The sequence below is a fragment of the Sminthopsis crassicaudata genome, chromosome 4 (genome assembly GCF_048593235.1).
Source record: "Sminthopsis crassicaudata isolate SCR6 chromosome 4, ASM4859323v1, whole genome shotgun sequence".
Taxonomy (NCBI): domain Eukaryota; kingdom Metazoa; phylum Chordata; class Mammalia; order Dasyuromorphia; family Dasyuridae; genus Sminthopsis; species Sminthopsis crassicaudata.
This window is the reverse complement of record NC_133620.1, coordinates 104,142,495-104,158,901: the sequence shown is the minus strand read 5'-3', so window position 1 is coordinate 104,158,901 and position 16,407 is coordinate 104,142,495. Positions and strand designations below refer to the sequence as shown.

Sequence of the window (16,407 nt, the reverse complement as noted above, 5' to 3'; positions counted from 1 at the left end):
CAGCCATCTGCTTTAGTTGGCTAATTTTTCTATATCACCTCATGTATTTGTCATTTTCTTTTTTTTTTTTTTTTTTGTTACATTAGCCAATCTGATAGGTTTGAGGTAGTACTTCGGAATTATTTTTATTTTCATTTCTTTAATTAATGATGACTTTTTCATACAATGACATTGATTTCTTTGAAAGCTTCTTTCTAATGTTCTTTGACCAATTATCAGTTGGAGAATGAAAGTCTCTGTGCTTTAAAAAAAAATGCACACAACAACAAAACAGTCAGATAAATTGTAAATTTCAGAATCAAAAAGAAAGTTTATTCAAAAGCTTCTCTTTTTTATTTCTGTGTTCATGAAAGCTTTTACTTTTTCTAGCTGAAGTTTCTTGATTTCCAGAGAGTATTTCAGTTCCTCTAGTGTTTTTCCACTTTCTTTTTGACATTTCATCAATGTTTGTATAGTTTCACAAATGTTGTTCCTTTCTTGAAATGCACACTTGGGAAAGAAAGAAATATTACAATGCTGGGAGGTATTGAGGTTCACATAGAATTCAAAAGGAACAAGTAATCACTAGGACACCTACATGGAGCAGTGGAGAGAGTATGGGGCCTGGAGTCAGGAAGACTCATCTTCATTATTTCAAAAGTACTAGCTTACTTTTATTTGCTTTAGTTTCCTCATCTGTAAAATGAACTGGCGTAGGAAATAGCAAACCTCTCCAGTATTTTGGCCAAGAAAATACCAAATGGAGTCATGAAGAATTGAACATGACTGAAAAATGACCAGACAATAACACCACAATCACTAGTAAATGAAAACCTCCTTAAAAGAAGACTCGGAAGTTCAGGAGATCTCAAAAGGATTCTTGTTATTAGGTAATAATAGGGTTGTAAAAAGACCTTGGAAATCAGCAAATTCATTTTTTTTAATTTTAGATGAGAAAAATGAGATCCAAAGAGTAGGGACTTGCTCAGGGAGGAGGAATGATTTTTTTTCAGACAGGTAATAAGAACATCTACATGGGAAATTGTTTTGATATTTTTAAAAAAGGTTGTGGTTGTTTTTTTTTTTTTTAACCAAAAGGGAAAAAAATGCCTTTTATTAAGTTCCTGCAGAGTCTAGATATCTTTATGGAAGAGTGGTATGGTAGGAAAAGTGTAAAATTTGGTATCAGAAGATGCTACTTATTGCCTAAGTAACTAAGGAAGGTACTGAATTTCTCTGGGCCTTAGTTTAGTTATGTGTAAAATAATAGGGTTGGACAAGATGGCCTCTAAATTTTCTTCCAACTTGAAAGCTAAGACCTTATTGTTGGGGGGGCGGTAGCCCCTTAATATTCCTTGTTTGATCTCCAACTTCCTTTGGGATTGGACCTTTGATACAAGATCTGGTCAAACTAGTTTGGGCTATCTGAGCTGGCTAGGGTTTTACAGCCCCCATTCTAATCTGCTCAGATAGACCAAATGCCATCAGGAAATTCCTTTTTGGGAAGAGACTTCTGTCTGTCCCCCAAAAGATAACAAGAGAATCCTTATCTTATTTACAACACTCTCTGGAACCTCCTTACATCACTGCATCTGAATGATTGTGCTCTTGTATAAAACAGAGTCCTCAAAAATCTATTCTTTGCAAAATTGGCCTTGTACCATGCAGCCATTTTGCCCACCAGCTCTCCGGTGTTTCCATTCTAATCAATAAAGACTCTGTTTCCATTCAGCATTAAGTAGCAAATTCATATGCTGCCGACCCTGCCCTTGGTTACTTTGGGGAAGGAAGGAGAGAGAGAAAAGGAACTGACCCATCTCGGTTTAGACCTCAGTTTACTCCTCATCATTATGATCAGCATTTTCACACTGTCACTTAGATTACAAGCTTAGAGGGCATTTATTTATAAGTTGTTGTTTGTGATAGTACTGCCTATGTACAATAGGATAGTAGAAAGTTCTTCAAAAGTGCCAGGAAAGATAGAAACCACTCAAAAGCAAGAAGCATTAGGCTCTTTCAGAACAACTTCATAGTATCCATAGGAAGCTAGATTTTTATTCCAAATTTATTCTCATAGTTTTGCACTTAGAGATGGGAAAAACATAATATCCCAAGTTCTAATCACCATAAAAGCAGTTTTGGGGACACTCTTAAAGAGAACCACTTAGAAATCTTGGGTTGTAGGGATTGCTCTATGTTTGAGCCCATGTTTCTACAAGCTCCACTTTGCTGAAAGATATCAAGATAAAGCTATTACTTACCGACTCCTTAGTTTCCACTGGGGCCTCCCTGTTGGCTTCTAAGATCTCTTGACAAATGGGAGGCTCATCACTCCATTCCCCCTCCATACACTGTAGGCTACGGGGCCCAATTAACTCGTATCTGAACCAACAATAAAATGACAGCCACACTTAGTGACAGTAGAGGTCTGTGTATCCTTTGAGAGGTATAAAGTCTGTAGAAAGTCCCTCTGCAACTCAACACACATGCTTGGACACTATACAGCGTAGATTGTTTTATGGAGGAAATAAGCATATATATACCAATTATGTGCTAGATACTATATTAAGTACTAAGTACTATATATAATATTATAAATATTATCTCATCTTATCTTTAAAACAACCCTGGGAAGTAGGTGTTATTATCCCAATTTTACAGTTGAAAAAACTGAGAGTCAAAACTTGCCCAGTTTTACAATATTTCTATTATTATTTAGATTGTTCTCCTGGCTTTGTATATTTCACTTTGTATCAGTTCATCCAGGTTTTTTCACATTTTTCTGAAATCATTCCCTTTATCATTGCTTACAGCACAGCACTATTCCATTATATCATTATCCTATGATTTGTATGGTACATGAATGTTATGGAATATTATTGTTCTATAGAAACGATCAGCAGAGAGGCCTGGAGAAACTTACATAAGAAAGTAAAGTGAAAGAAAGTAAACTTACATAAGAAAGTAAGTGAAATGAATAGAACCAGAAGATCACTGTACATGGCAATAACTAGATTATATAATGATCAATTTTGATGGATGTGGTTGTTTTCAACAATGAGATGATTGATGCCAGTTCCAATGGTCTTGTGATGAAAAGAGCCATCTGCACCCAGAGAGAGAACTGTGGGAATTGAATGTGATCACAACCTAGTATTTTCACTCTTTTTGCTGTTGTTTACTTGCATTTTGTTTTCTTTCTCATTTTTTTTCCTTTTTGATCTGATTTTTCTTGTGCAGCATGATATTTGTGGAAATATGTATAGAAGAATTGTACCTATTTAACATATGTTGGATTACTTGCCATCTAATGAAAGTGGTTGGGGGAAGGAAGGGGAAAATTTTGGAACACAATTGTCTATGCATATGTTTTGAAAATAAAAAGCTTTAATAATAAAAAAGAAGATAATGTAATTACACTCAAAGCAATGAGCATCTTGATTGAATGCCTTTGAAAATAACAACAGCAACAATAAAGTTTGCAAAGAACTTAAAAATACACTATAACTTGATTATCCATTAATCAATTGATTGGCAACTCCTTAGTTTTCAATTCTTGGCCACCAAAAAAAGTTTCTTATAAATATCCTTGTGCATATGGAATCCCTTTATTCTTCCATAGAGTTAGAGATGAAAACTTAAACTTAAACTTGATATAACTTATATCTATCTCTTCCCAACTTCAGGCCCAGAACTCTAGACTTTGAATCATGGCTGTTTCTCATCTACATTATATTTGGTGCATATTTAAGACATTTAGAAAAGAAAATTGATCTAGACACACACACACACACACACACACACACACACACACACACACACACACACACACACACACACATGATTAGGACCCCTGGAACTATGAGTGTCATTATTCCCATTTTATAGATAATGGAAACTGAAACTCTATTCCCATCCTTCTAGTCTCTTGGGTTCAATTCTGTGAAAACATTGTTGATTTTTCACTCTTTCTCAGCCTTGATGTTCAATCAACTGACAAATCTTGCTTTCTCTACCCCAATATCTTATGTTATATCTAATCCCTTCCCTCCATCTATTTTAATTTATGCCTTCATAGATTATTGCAATATTGCCCTACACTGCTGGTGAGTTTGATAGTTATAATTACACAAAGAAATAAATAAATTGCTGGAGAAAGCAATTAAGAATATGAAACCAAAATAAACAGTCAAGACATATCTGTAATGTTCTTCTTGGTTTGGTTTTCCTGGGGGTCTTTGGGAGCAACCTTCACCACGAGAATCACCACAAGAACAGCCAGGTGTTAAAGTCCATATCCTTTATTATCTCCTTCCTGGGGCTGGGCAGCTTTCTAGAGAACGTTTCAGACTGGCCTTGGTCTCAGTGAGGGGAAGTGCAGGAAGCCAGGCCAGCCACCAGGTAGATCAAAGATCTAATTGAATATCTCCTCTTAGTGCTGAGAGCTTAAGCACCTGTCACCAGTCCTTTGTCTTCTCTGCTTCTGCCTCTAGCTCTCTCCTCTGTTGCTGGAACTCTAACTTTCCAGAAATCAGCAGGAGTCAGGACCACTAAATGTCTTTATTCTAGATCTTTATCAAGTGAGCGTGAGTTCCACCACCCAAGTTTCTCTTACTCCTCCCACACAAGTCACTTCCCTCTCTTTGTCCCACCAATCAAGTCAGCACAGAACAGCTGGGGAGGGTCAACCTTCAAACAAGTTAATAGGGAACCGTCCAATTGGCAATTAGTCTCACGTGCTTCATTATCCAAGTGCATTGCTCAGTTCTAGCCCTTTACACTCTGTGGCTCTGAGTCCTTGCTTATATGCTCCACATTGAGTATAAACCAATCATTATACCATTAGGAAACCATTATTTGTTGTAGAATTAAATCAATGCTAAACTAGATTTAACCATTGTCTCTTCAATTCCACTTAGTACCTTGTTTCAAGTTCTGGCCCTTAACACATATCTTTCAAAATGGTTTTGTAAACATTGTATTTATTGCAATGTTTATAAATCTTTTATACTAAATAACCAAATATCAATACAAAGTTTTTTTAAAAGGCAATTTCTCTTAACCACCGATGTAACCATGTAACCTCTTATTCAATCAGCTATAGTTGCTTCCTATTGTCTCTAAAATAAAATATATATTCTTAGCCTCCATCAAATTGAGACTTGTTAAAGACATTAGCTTAAAAAAAGCCAAGATCTCCCATTGCATCTAGGGTCATTTCTCAGTTGTCCAGATCTATACTCGCCATTGGATCCAGACAGTTCTGGAGGAGAAAGTGATAATGGTGATTTTGCATAGTCCTCCCTCACTTAAATCCAATTCATTTGTATGTCATGGCATCTCCTCCCTGATGTCATGGTTGTCTTTGGGAATGAAGGAGAAACAAAGAAAATCTTTCACAATCTGGCCCCAAACTTTCTTTCCAGCATTATCAGACATTATTGTTCCCCTCTATTCTGCAGTCCAGTCAACCAGTCTTCTCTAAATTCATGGCACACAATATTCCATTTATTAACCTGCCTATCCATCCTATCTGTATTGCCTTTCCTCCTCCTCCTTGATCTTCTCTTCCTCCAACATGGAGCTCTGATACCACCTTCTGCAAAAAGCCTTTCTTGATCCCTGAAGCTGCCAGTGCCTTCCCAAATGAACTTCTATTTAACAACTTGGTCGATGTTTTTATTCACAAATTTATGCTATGTAAGTTTTATCTGTACGTGTCTCCTCCACTGAGGAAGACACACACACACATATTGTACATATACACATTGAAATACAATTTTATTCTTTGTATTTGTTCATATTATTTATCTCCAGTGATAAATTCATTGCTCTTTTTCAGCCATTTCATTTGTGTCTGACTGTTTGGGACCCCATTTGGGGTTTTCTTTTTTTGATTATTATAGCTTTTTATTTACAAGATATATGCATGGATAATTTTTCAGCATTGACAATTGCAAAACCTTTTGTTCTATATTAATGAGGACAGCGACAGAAACCATTCTTTCCAGCATCCACCTATATCATCTGTTCACTAGAGTTTTCTTAACAATAATAATGGGATGCTTTTCCATTTCCTTCTCCAATTCTTGTTACAGATGAGGAAACTGAGGCAAACAGAATTAAGTGTCTTGTCCAGTGTCACATACATAGTAAATGTCTGAGGCCAAATTTGAACTAAGTTCTTCCTGCCTTGGAATTCAGCACTCCATCAGCTGCACCACCTTTGAGAGGTGTTGGTTTACCCGTCCTTGAAGGTTTTCAAGCAGAGTCTAAATGACCACAGTCAGCTATGTTATAGTAGAGGCGGTTTTTGTGTGTGGGTAACAGAATATGAACATCACTGAAATCCCTTCCAACCCTTAAAATAACCTGCATATTTGTCTGATATAACAGGTAATTAATAAATATTTGCTGAATGATTGATTAAGTGACTTATCCAATTGTCATATGGCTAGTAAATGATGGAGGAAGGATTTGGAGTCAAGTTGCTTTTGGTTTTAAGCCCATTATTTTTTCCAGTACATTTGATGCCAATGAGGTCACATAGGCACTCAGAAGAAGAAGACATGATCGAGACAAGAGAGAACTAGTGCTCAGGTCACTGGTAAGTTATACCAGCCAATATGAAATAGGAATACAATGAAAATTATAAACCTCTCCCTAAAATTGTCTGTGTCCTTTGATTATATATTATTTCTTTGTCTTCCCTTAGTTCTTAGTAAAAACACTGTTTAAAGTAGTTTTATGATTTGGAAATGGTTAAGAAAGAGAAAAGGTGGTAGGCAAAACTGAGTAGCAAATGAACCAGTTGCCAATATTTGAGAAGTTCAAAGACCCAAACTAGTGAGGTAAAAATTTCCAATTAAACAAAAACTTACAGAAAAATTAGAAATCAGTCTGGCAAAACTAGACATAGAACCATATTATGTAATATGCTCTAAGATCAAACTGGAAACATAAAGGATAATATAATAAATTAGAGAAGAAAGACATTATATTTTAGATCCAGAATAGGGGAAATATTCATGACCCAATAATGGGGTACAGAGAATTACAGTTCACAAATGTACAATTTTAATTACTTAAAAAATTTTAAAGCTTTTGCACATACAAAAACAATGCAGTTAAAATGAAAAAGGAAGCAGGTTTTTATCTTTGGCAAAAAATCTTTTCAGCAAGTTTCATTGATGGGGGTTTTATTTCCAAAATTTATGAGGAACTCATTCAAATGAATAAGTGTCATTTTCCAATTTAAAAATGTCTAAAGGATATGAACAGTCAATTCTCTAAGGACAAAAATCAAAGCTATCAATGGATATATTTTAAATGCTCCAAATCACTAATAATCAGAGAAATGGAAATGAAAATAACTCTGAGATATATATACCACATCAATCAGATTAAAGGTTGACAAAAAGAGAAAATGATGAATTTTGGAGGGGGTATAGGAAATAGGCATGATGATACATTCTTAGAAAATATATGAATTGGCCTGATCATTCTAGAAAATAATTTGGAACAATGCCCTCAAAAGTATTACACTATAGATACATAACCATTGATCTAGTGATGCAATTATTTGCCCTTTGCCCCAAATATATTAGAGAAAATGGAAAGAACTTAAATGTACAAAAATATTTATATCAACTCTTTTTGAAGTGCCAAAGAAAGGAACAATACCCATCAAATGGGGAATGACTAAATAATCATGTGAATAAATGGAATCCTATTTTGCATAAAAGATTATGAAAGTTTCAGAGAAACTTCAGGAAACACATAAACTGATGCATCGCGAAATGAGTAGAACAAAGGAAATTATTTATATAATAAAGATAAAAAAAAAAAACAACAACTTTAAATGGCTTAAGAACTCTGATCCATGCCATACTCAACCATGATTCCAGAGGACTAGTGATAAAATATGTTCATTACCTCCTGACTTAGAAACGATGAATTTAGGGAGCAAATTAAAACTTGTTTTTGAACATGTAGTGCAGGAGTTTGGTTTGACTGTATATTTATTACAAGTATTTTTTATCTTCATTTTCTTTTTCAATCATAGGAGGAAGATGGGAAGAAAAGAAAATTCAACTTGTTAATTTATTCAGAAAATAGAGTTTAAATAAAATAAAGAATTTGTCTGGGTGGAATTTAGAGGGGACCAGATTTTTTCTATTATCTTACTCAGAACAAATAATCAGCTTGCTGTTCCACAAAGTACAGAAAGATGTGGATAATGATGTCAATGGACCAGATCAACTCCAGAGCCAGGACAGAGCAGTGTGAGTTGAGACAGAGAAGAAGGAATCCAGAGAGATAAAATTAAGTCTATATATGAACTTTATGTTTCTCTTTGACCGAACCCTTCACAAGCCCCAGATGGATGAATCTTGACCAGGCAGGAATAAATAAATACTGCTTGGGAGGCTGGTACTCCTGTTTCTTGGGAAAAACAGCACAGAAGAGGAGAAAGCAAATTGCTATAGGAGTTAAGAGACACTGGATCCCAGTCCTTCTAACACAAGGGCCATGTTACTGACCATGTAAAAGTCACAAATAAAAGCCTCTCTGTGTCTCAGAATCCTCATTTGTAAATAGGGATGATGGTATTTCACATTCTACAAGATTGTTATGAAGATGGATCTCTAAAACCAATCAACCAACCACAAACTCTTAAGTTTGAAAATGAAAGTTTATTATTTCTATCATCAGCCATAATGAGCTAGAATCCTAATGTCTGACTTACCCTTCATCACAGAGGAAGTTAACATTTGATCCTGAATTGAAGTCTCTTGTTTTAAAATGGCCATGATCTGGCTTTGTGGGAGGTTCACATTGTCCTTAAAAGGGAAAAAAGATTCCAGAGTGAACATTTACAATGAACTACAAAAAACAGTTCTAATGGAAAATACCATTCACATCCAGAAAAAGAAATATAGAGACTGAATGTGGATAGAAATATGGTGTTTTCACCTTTTTGTTTGTTTGCTTATTTTTTTTCTTTCTCATGATGTTTTTTTTTCCTTTTGATTTGATTTTTCTTGTATAGCATGACAAATATGGAAATATGTTTGAAAAGTTGGCACTGTTTTACCTATATTAGATTGCTTTCTGTCTTGGAGAGTGGGAAGATAAGAAAGGAAGGGGAAAAATTTGGAGCATAGTTTTATAAAAGTGAGTATTAAAAATTATTTTTACATGTGTTTGGAAAAATAAAATATCATTGGGGAAGGGAAGAACAGTTCTAGGCACTGGAGTTACCCAGCCTCATGACACTTCCCTTTCTTAAATCTTTACATCGGAGCAAAATATGTTCTCAATTTTTCATGCATTAAAACTCCTTCCCAAAAACTGTGAATTGTGTGCTATATCCATGTTTGGAGCTTTCTATGAAGGAAAGCAGAAACTTATTGCAGAGGCAGTTATTAGTTGTTCACTCATTAACTTATTCATTTACCAAACATTCATTGAACATACACATGTATATATGTAGATGTAGATATAGATATAATCCTTTAAAAGAGAAAGTTGTGGCAAGAACCCTAAAATAAGAGGAAAATAACAGACTGGTAATCAGGAATGTTACCTTCAGTTCTGGGATTGTCACTTATTAACTATGTGATTTTGAGAAAGCTTGAACCTCAGTTTCCTCAATTGTAAAAGTGAAAATGATGAGTGCAGGGAGAGGGAGAAATAGATGGCATCTAAGGCTATTTCCAGAGTTTCAAAACTTGTGATTTTTTTAGTGCTTCACCATTGATTGAGGGGTAGATTGGCTAAGAAGATTGTGATTCTCAAGTGTATAGAATTGCAGATTCACAGAATTTGATTTTTAGAAGATACATCAGGGCCATCCAGTCCAATCCATACATGAAAGAATCCCAGTTGTAACACATCCAGCAAGTCTACTTAAAGGAATATGGAACCTATCTCTTCTACCGTTTTAATTTTGGTCATTCCATAGACAACTATTAAAACAGAAAAACGCACAAACAGATGCTGAGATGTAAAGAAAGAAGAACCAGGAAAACAATATACAGAATGTATACAATCATGTAAATGGAAACAAGTTAAATAATATATAATTATAAAAATCAAAATCAGTCCCAAAGAAAAAAATGAATAAACAAATCTGCCTCCCTTTTTTCATTTCTTTATAGTCATGAGAGACAATGAATGCATAACATTGCATACATTGCCAGACTTAACTGGAAATATTAATTTTCCTGAACTGATTCCCCCCTCCTCTCATTTTCTTTTCTTTTTAAACATAAGATGGCTCTCTGAGTAGATGAGATGAAGGTATATATTTAGAAGTGAAGATTATATAAAAACCAAACATATAGTATGTTTTTAAAAATTTGGAATCAGTTTTCCTGTTTGTTTATGGATCTATAGAGCTGAGCAGAACTCCACCTTGGTATGGGTTGAATTAGCATGAAAAAGACCTCAAGTGTTTATGTTAGAGTCATATTCTGTTGTTTAACAAAGAAAGAGTGGAGAATTGAAAATTTGAAAGAGATGGACCTGGTAGAAGTTAATTGGACTGCATAGACTTGAAATTGTAGACTTATAGGTGAAGATTCTCTCAAACTATAGTAAAAATAGTTTGTTGCTACAACTTCCTGGGTATCTATTGTACATAGTAAATTTATTGCTCATATGAGAAAGTGATAATACAAGGAAAAAAAAAAAAACAAGTTGTCAATCCAAGAGGTTCAGTTTTTGAAGGACCCTTGTCTTGACCCCTATTTTGGGGCAGCAGAAAATTACCTAAGAATAGTAGGGATAGAAACTCAGCCAAGAGACCCTGTTTTGAAACTTTCTGTCATTCTCTGATTATTCTGGGACTGAATGCCTGCTTACCTCCTTAGAAAACTATTGTTTATCCTCCTAGATATAAGGTAAAAGAAAGTACCATGGCAAGTTATCAAGAGATGTTCCTACCCCATAGCCATGTATGTCTCCCTTGAACTTACCTGTTATGCAGACTGGAAGGGGAGGTGTCCAGCTGTGGTTCTGCTGGCACTGACTCCAATTACTGCCCTTCAGAATATAGTCAATGTCACATTTAAAGGAGACTACTTCCTTCTCAGAAACAGGTTCCAATTTTGAGGAATTCAGCTGACCATTAACCAACACAGGGTTAGGACAATGACCCACTAAAGGAGAAAATAGTCAGGGGGCTCTGAAATTGTTTTACCAAAGAAAGGGAAGAGAGAGTAAGGTCATGCTCATCTTGTTTCTTAGGAGAAGGCATATATTTTCTTTGGAAGCAAGATGAAAAGCAATAGGGAATAACTATTCAAGTTCAGTATGAAAAAGAGCAAGAGTATGCTTAGGATCTAAAAGCAAGCAGCAGAGAAGTAGAAAGAAGGAAAGTCTAGCTCAGCAAAAATAAGGAAGAAGAGAACCTGTTAGTTTTAATGGACTACACTATGAATATAAACCAGTAATTATAGTTATAATTAAAAGAAATCAAACAAAGTATTTTCCAATATTCTAACATTGACTGAAATAGAATTGGTATCTTGCTATGTCTGCACTTAAATACTTTTACTGTCTTGTTGACTGATTATATTTTTAATGATAATACAACAACATTAATATAGCAGTTTATAAAGCTAAAAAAGTTCTCTTCACAACAACCTTGTGAAGTATCTAGTGTAAATATGTCCCCACTATACAGATGAAAAAATAACAATAGTTAACATTATATACAGTACCTACTTTATTTGCCAGACACTATATTAATAACATATCATAGTTAGAACATAAATCCAGGGCTTGTGACTTCATGTTTAAGGAGTTTTTTGCCCTCATAATTCTGTTATTCTGATATTTTTTGTTATCTGCATAGGCACAGGATCACTATGGTGGGAGAGAATTCTGGGAAGATAAAAATGTAGGTCAGTAAATTTCAAGCTCTCCAGACTTCCCCCCAAAAACAAAACAAACTTATGCCTCAGGATGAACACAGACTGGTGAAAAATCAAGAAGACTTGGGGCAGAGCAGGAGTCCTCCTAGTACAACCCAAGAAGATCAGAAGAAAGACCCTAGGCTGGAGATTAGTGTAAAGTGTAAACACCTCCAGGTGAGCTCCACAGTAACACCAACTAGGGACCTGTGGGGCTAGCTGGGTTCAACTGGAATCTCAGCAGGAACCACAGGAACTTTCACCTCCTGGGCAGCCTGAGTAGTCAGGGGTCTGAATATGGGAAGACTCAGTGAGCCTCTGCTGATTAGGAATGCCAGGTCCACTTGTGGAGCTAAGATGCCATCCTGAGCAAGAAGGAACCAGCACATGGTAGTGCAGAAGCAGTGGGGTAGGGATGCTGTTGGCTGCTGGTATTCATAGGAAAGGGGAGCTCTCAGTTTGGGGTTCTAGGTCAGAAAAGAGAGCTGAAGTGAAGCCAGAGATACCATTCTCTACCCCATGATCAGAAGTGCTTACATCAATATTTCTCATTGAAAAAAAAATGACCAGCAAAAAAAGAAAGAAGTCAACCATAGAAACTCACTATGGGAATAGGGAAGACTGGAGTTCATCTTTAGAGGAGGACACTGAGGTTAAAAAAAAGCTTCTTCTGCCCCAAAGACTAACATTAAATGGTTCCCTGCCCAGAGAGAATTTATAGAAGAATTCAAAAGAGAATTTAAAAATTAAATGAGAGATACTGAGGAAAAACTAAAAAAAAAAATCCAAGAAAAACAAAAAGTTATGAAAAAAAGTTAACCAACTAGAAAAAGGAAGATATAAAGTCTTTTTTTTTTCCTGAGGCAATTGGGATTAAATGATTTGCCCAGGGTCACACAGCTAGGAAGTGTTAAATGTCTGAGGTCACATTTGAATTCAGATCTTTCTGATTGCAGGACTGGTGCTCTAGCCACTGTGCCACCTAGCCACCCCAAGATACAGAGTCTTAAAGACAAAAATAATTCTTTGGAAATTAGAATTGGGCAAGGGGAAGCCAAAAAAGCTACAAGAGACTAAGAAATAACAAACAATATAAAGAATGAAAAAATAGAACAGAATGTAAAACAACTTATAAGAAAGAAAAATCAATTCTGGAGAATAGATTGAGAAGAGAAAATATAAGAAAAATTAGACTACCTAAAAGCTATGACCCCAAAAAATACCCCAAACATCTTGACACAATAATACAAGAAATGGTTCAAGAAAATTGTCTTGGAGTGTATCATTATGAAGTATTAGAACTTAGAGTCAGAAAGATCTGTCTTTGACACTTAATAGCTATGGGAACAAACAAGGCACTTAATGTTATTTAACTTTAGGCATCCTCCTAATATATACTTCCCAAATCACGGAAGAATACTATCTACATTGAATCTGCATTGGTGAAAAGAATTCTCCAAGTTGAAGAAATCACGATCCTTGTGTATTCTCCTAGATAGAGGAAAAACTGTTGAGAGAGCCAGTAAGAGCAAAAACAAAAACAAAAACAAAAACAAAAAAAACAACAACAACAACAAAAAAGACTACAAAGTCTAAGCCAGGTTTCAGGGAAGAAAGGTTAAAGAGATTTCTAAAGCTGGACTTTTCCCAGTATAAAATCTATCATCTTATATTCTTATAAAGTTGGTTTCATTTAGATTAGTTTACTCTAGTTTAGGCTCTCCATCATTTCAATTACCCAGATTTGAAATCTTGGAGACATTAATAAATCTTCACTCTCACTGCCTGTCCCTCTGGATATCCAAACAGCTGCCAAGTTTTGCTAACTATCTCTATTGCATCTCTAACATCTGTTTCTTTCTTTTCACTCATATGAGCACCCACCTTCATCAAGCTCTTTATCTAGACTATTGCAATCGTATCCTAATTTGTCCTCCTTCCTCAAGTCTCCTGCCCCCAATCAATCCTCCTATAGTTACCAAAGACATATTCTTAAAGTTGTCTGACTGTGTCACATCCAGTTTGGAAAGGTCCAGTGGCTCTCCATGGCTCTTGGAATCAAATACATGGGGAAAAGAAGACTTACCAAGAAGGGCTATCTTTATATGTGAAATATGTTCTGCCTACTCTCTATCAACCCATATAGAGATGTGGTGAGTCTGTTTCCAGAAATCTGTGAGGATCTGTAAAGCTAATTACAACTTTCTTTCATTTCAGCCAAACAAGCCCACCTTGATGTTTCTTATACACAACATTGCATATTTTTTCTCCATAACCATAAGGGAGGACAGATCCTCCCTTAGACTTGGAATGCACTCCCTTCTCATTCCCAATTTTAGAGTCCTTAGTTCATTTCAAAACTCAATTTAAGGGCTCTCCTACATGTTTTCATTCTTGATCTCTCAGCCAAATAGTCTTTCCACACTAAAATGACTATTCAGCTAGTATATATTTTGTATGACTTTACCTGTCTTTGTCCTCCCTTCTCCTTATCCAGTAAAATATATTCTCCTTAAGAATGCAGATAAAAAATTTTTGGCTTTGTATCCTTATGGTCCAAAACAATTCTCAGCACATAGTATGTGTTTAATTAAATAGTTGGCTGATAGAGGGGGAAAAGGCAAGGGTAGTTGTTTATTATCTCTACAATGAACTCCTCTCAGAAAGGATATGGCCTTAAATTAGAAAAACATATTTAGTTCAAGGTAATGAAGGCTTTATTATTAAAAGGTCTACTTAATTTGAATCACTGAATAGCTATTGACTCTCTCCTATATGTCCATTTACTGAATTTTCATCTCTAGAAATCTTTTAAAATAGAGATCCAGATACAATAAATATAAACATAATATTTTCTTATTCAATTTGGGTACAGTTTGTCTAAAAGCAGTAATATATAAATTCTTATAGTCTCTTCTAGCTAGACTAGTTTTCTGTTAGCTTTTCTGACTAAGTTCAAGTATGAAAGCAGGAGAAGCAAACTCACAGAGACAAGTAGGTACTGGGGAGTCCCATTCCAAGGATGTTTTATTGCAGAAAAGTTCTCTTTTTCCTACCAGGTGGTAGCCCCTGATACAGCTGTAAGTCACCAGAAACCTGTCTTCTGTAGCTGTTGCTACAAGAATGCTATAGTTGACTGAAGGAGGATTGAAACAATGATCTATGAGAGAGAAGGGGGAAAGACATCACTCAAGATTCCTTTTCTCCTGATCCAGGAAGGAGGAATGCCCTTGGGGTTTTACACTGCACTATAGCCTGACTTCCCCTGGACTGAGATTTTAGATTCTGATTTATGTCTGCATCTATTCAATCTATGTCACACCTACCCCCTAGCCCTCCCTTCTATAGTGGTTCTCTAAATCTAGGGTAATCTGCTGTTTTCATGACCATTAAAAGAGCATCAGTGTTTTTGAGGAATTCAGTTTAAAAGTCCTCCCAGCCTGGCTAAAATCAGCTGGCCATCCAGGATCATGGAAGCAGCATTTCAATTTCATTCCTTTTTTCTTCCCCTACCCCATCTCAGAGAAGAAAGATAAATGATCTGGAATTGCTTCTTGAGACAGAGCTACTTAATATTTACTAAATTCCTATGTAGCACAGAAGTTCTAAGTGCTGTGATGTGGCAAAGCAAAAAAGCTTGGGCAAGTCCTTTTATATACAAGTCTGATCTAAGGTTTCCCATCAACAGAGCTTGAAAAGAAATAAACTTACCTGCTGAGACAGGAAGCAGCCATGAAGCCAAAATGCAGAGCATGAGCCAAGACTTCATCTGGTCGGTTCAGAATTGGGATCCCAGCCAAGGCACCTGCTTTCAATAGAAGCAGATGTTCTATTACTATATATGACCAGATCAGATCTCTGTTTCCTTTGGGTCTACTAGAAGGGAACTCTAAAAATCACTTGTGCCAAGAAAGCATCCTGCTAAGAAGAAAAATGAGCAAATGCAGGAAACAAGATCAGAAGCAAAAGGTAGCTTTTGCATAAATATGAAGAAATAGAAAAGCAGCCAAGTCCACTGGGGAAATAATCTAGTTTCTGGAAATACCTGATTTCTGGGAATACTGAAGCAATGGTTGACCATCACCTTTGTACTTCAGGCTTAGCCTCATTTCACAGATCTAGTCTTTGGGCCATGCTATTGACCTCTGTCAATATTTGCCAACAACTGTGCTCCACTCTGCCTGATGAAAGGTTGGGTCTAAAAAGAAGCTGAAGTTGACATGAAAGGGCAAAAAGAGGAAGACTAGAGGGGCAAAATGTATGCTATCTCTGCCTCTTTCCTGGGTGTTTCCTTGTATATATTGCTTCCTGGATTTTTCCCAGTTATTGGGGAGTTCACATCTTAAAACCGTAAGTACTAAAGCTTTCTGGAAAGGTTGTATTCTTGCCCCATCTACTGGAGAGAAAAATATCCTTTAGCAAGATGAATGACCCAAGTTTAGTGGGAATCTGCAACCTCTCAGCAAAGGGTCAAGGCTCTGTATCCTGTTGATTCTTACTGGTTTCA

The 16,407-nt window shown here is 35.9% G+C and overlaps 1 protein-coding gene across 3 annotated transcripts; it reads right to left on the bottom strand.

The window, feature by feature from the left end:
• Positions 1–290: 290 nt before the first annotated feature.
• Positions 291–16,179, bottom strand: C4BPB (complement component 4 binding protein beta). Of its 3 annotated transcripts, none has more exons than XM_074309029.1 (7): positions 15,946–16,179; positions 15,612–15,708; positions 14,887–15,060; positions 10,962–11,144; positions 8,729–8,822; positions 2,241–2,361; positions 291–489 (listed from the first exon to the last, which is right to left on the bottom strand). In XM_074309029.1, exons 2-7 carry the CDS (start codon positions 15,667–15,669, stop codon positions 316–318), a joined length of 804 nt encoding a protein of 267 aa, XP_074165130.1. In that variant the 5' UTR covers positions 15,670–15,708; positions 15,946–16,179; the 3' UTR covers positions 291–315. The 3 variants fall into 3 exon arrangements, with proteins under 3 accessions (XP_074165130.1, XP_074165131.1, XP_074165129.1); XM_074309030.1 differs by having other exon boundaries at positions 15,612–15,705; XM_074309028.1 differs by lacking the exon at positions 15,946–16,179 and having other exon boundaries at positions 15,612–15,879.
• Between the last annotated feature and the right edge of the window lie 228 nt (positions 16,180–16,407).

Excerpts from the sequence above, each read along its gene's own strand:
- C4BPB (XM_074309029.1), bottom strand. The coding sequence starts at position 15,669 with ATGAAGTCTTGGCTCATGCTCTGCATTTTGGCTTCATGGCTGCTTCCT. Across the intron at positions 11,145-14,886 it reads CCCAGTACCTACTTGTCTCT|TGGGTCATTGTCCTAACCCT; the intron begins GTGAGTTTGCTT and ends TTTCTCCTTTAG. Across the intron at positions 8,823-10,961 it reads CCTTCCAGTCTGCATAACAG|GACAATGTGAACCTCCCACA; the intron begins GTAAGTTCAAGG and ends TTCCCTTTTAAG.